This window comes from Sinocyclocheilus rhinocerous, unplaced genomic scaffold (genome assembly GCF_001515625.1).
Source record: "Sinocyclocheilus rhinocerous isolate Xijiao unplaced genomic scaffold, SAMN03320098_v1.1 scaffold881, whole genome shotgun sequence".
In the NCBI taxonomy this organism is placed as follows: Eukaryota; Metazoa; Chordata; class Actinopteri; order Cypriniformes; family Cyprinidae; genus Sinocyclocheilus; species Sinocyclocheilus rhinocerous.
Window position 1 is genome coordinate 248,367 of NW_015624586.1, and position 2,500 is coordinate 250,866.

Consider the following 2,500-nt stretch of genomic DNA (forward strand, 5'->3'; position numbering starts at 1 on the left):
CGCAGCTGCGGGAGAGGTGGGTCTGACTCCGGGCTACTTTTACACCGTTGCCATGGGTTATAATGCAAGTTAGCGGTTCTAAATTCACATTAAACCACAGCTTCATGGGTTTTTTGCTTTAATTTATTTTTGGTTTTGTGCTGGTATTGGTATATTTTGCATGCTAGTGATAGGAATCGATCCCTTGACGTGATTGGTTATTGGTTTGTGACGTAGCAAACCGAGGGCTGTTTCAAACCATATTTCTGGGTCAGCTTTTGGGAAACTACAGTTTTAAGGAGAAAATACTCAGCAATGGTCAGATTGGCACATGGTTTGTCTAAAGGCATATTAAAAACACCATGTAGACAAATAAACAACATAAAAAACTGCATTCAACAGCTATTCAACCGAATTCATTACATACCTTTCTATCAAAGTTATCTGGCATCATCAAGATGAATTTGTTCTGACGCAGTTTAACTCGGAGTTCTTCCCATATTTTATTACCATTTTCTAAACTATAGCGAATAAACTGTGATATAATGTGAGAAATGTGTATGTATATATATATATATATATATATATATATATATATATATTAGGGCTGTCTAATCTAATTAATCGCAAATTACATTTGGCTTTGAAAATACCCACAAAAGATTATTTAATGCTATTTTTGTGTTAAATGAGAAAGTATTAAGTAGACATAAAATGTATTGCACATAAACGTTTAGGCTACAACGGCCGAACACAAACTATGGAACACAAAAGAAGATAATTTGAGAAACATCGCAGTTTTTTAATTTTTGTTGTTCATGCAATGGAAGTCATTGGTCACCAAAACAGCTTTGTTACCAACAGTCTTCAAAATACCATCTTTTATGTTCCACTAAAGTAAGTAAGTCTTTCAGGTTTGAGTAAATGATGACATAATTAAATTTTTTTGGGTGAACTATCCCTTTAAAAAAATTTTTTCCTTTTTTCCCCTTTAAAAAAAAAAAAATGAAATAATATAAATAAGAAACTAAATCTGCCAGCAGGTGGCGGTAAATGTCTTTATGAGTCATTCATTCATTCGATTCGTTCAAACGGCTGATTCATTCAGGAGTTCAGTAAACGGCTCTCTTTATGAATGGCTCTTTGAATCATTGATTCACACGATTCGTTCAAAACGCGGATTCATTCAGAAACTAAACACAGCTGTGTTGCTCAGAGATGCACCACAATTCTGCTGTGGCTTTATGGGTAATATTTTTGTTGGCAAAACTGAGCAAAAAAAATATATAACACAATATTAACTTCTCATTTACTGAACTGTTGTATAAAATCACATTTGCACTCATTATATTCGGACATAAACAGCACTCGTGTGATATTGCTCTCCCTGCTCATGTGGTATCGCTTATCGTATGATATAAATATGAGACAAAAACTCAAAGGAGCATTTTTGCCCCAAATATCTAGAATTTTAGGGCATAACTGCATTTATGGAGTTGTTGCCTGCATCATATTTATCAACAGTCCACTGTATGAAATGTAAGATGATGTAGTAGTCGGGGGGCGGGGCCAGTGCGTTAACTGCGTTAAAATATTTTAATCACATTATTTTTTCATAACTAATTAATTAACCCGTTAAACTGACAGCACTAATATATATATATATATATATGTATGTTTATGTAAAATCAGTATATATATATCAGTATTTTACTGTAAACTCTTCATCAAAATAACTGTCCAAAAGGAGGTCTGTTGGAGCTGAAGACATGAGATATATTGATCATCATGAGTGTATGTCTATCAGATCCCATCATCATCATCATCTCTGTGTTAGAGCTCATGTGAAGTGGATCTGGAGTCTGTGCCAGTGAAGCGTCAGAGATGTAAAAGTGTGTGTTTTATGAGCGCGAAGAGGCTTCTCTTTTACAGGGCCATAAATACATTGTTATTAGGTGTTGGGAGTGAGCTGAGATTTATCCCAACGATTAGCCGGCCTAGCATCCTCCTTCCATTAATCCACACACACACACTCACACACACACACTCGTCCTAAGCCTAATTCTTCATCACTTGCTCAAGTACATTATTTGCTATGCGGAGTTAATTATCCCTCATTTAAGGTGCATTTTTTAAGACGTTGCTGAGACCTGCAGGTGCGTGAATCTTGAGTTCTGGACTTAATTAATAATCATGAATCCTGCTGAGTGTGAGAGCCACTGGATCAGATCAGATCAGATCAGCAGGCCCTCACCGGTGGACGAGTGACATCAGCAGGCCAGCTGTCAATCATCCGTCACTCACTCGTCCACTAGGTGGGGCTCCTGCACTGATGATCACCAGTGACCGAGTGCGTCTCAATCTCTCCGCAGGATCACGGATCAGCGCTTCGAGCGGCTGCCGTACTTCATCTTCGGCGATTTCAACTTCAGATTGGACTCCAAGCAGGTCATTGAGGTCAGTCAGACGCTCTCAGTGTTACTAAAGTGAAACCAGAGAATATAAAAATACAATGTAATTC

The 2,500-nt window shown here is 37.3% G+C and overlaps 1 protein-coding gene across 1 annotated transcript in view; it reads left to right on the forward strand.

Annotated features, from left to right (window-relative positions):
• Positions 1-2,500, forward strand: part of LOC107744939 (type I inositol 1,4,5-trisphosphate 5-phosphatase-like) — a 179,246-nt gene that overhangs the window by 122,793 nt on the left and 53,953 nt on the right. Inside the window, exon 9 of the mRNA XM_016558771.1 lies at positions 2,352-2,436. Within this exon, the coding sequence (XP_016414257.1) occupies positions 2,352-2,436 (85 nt within the window). The remainder of the gene's footprint in view (positions 1-2,351; positions 2,437-2,500) is intronic.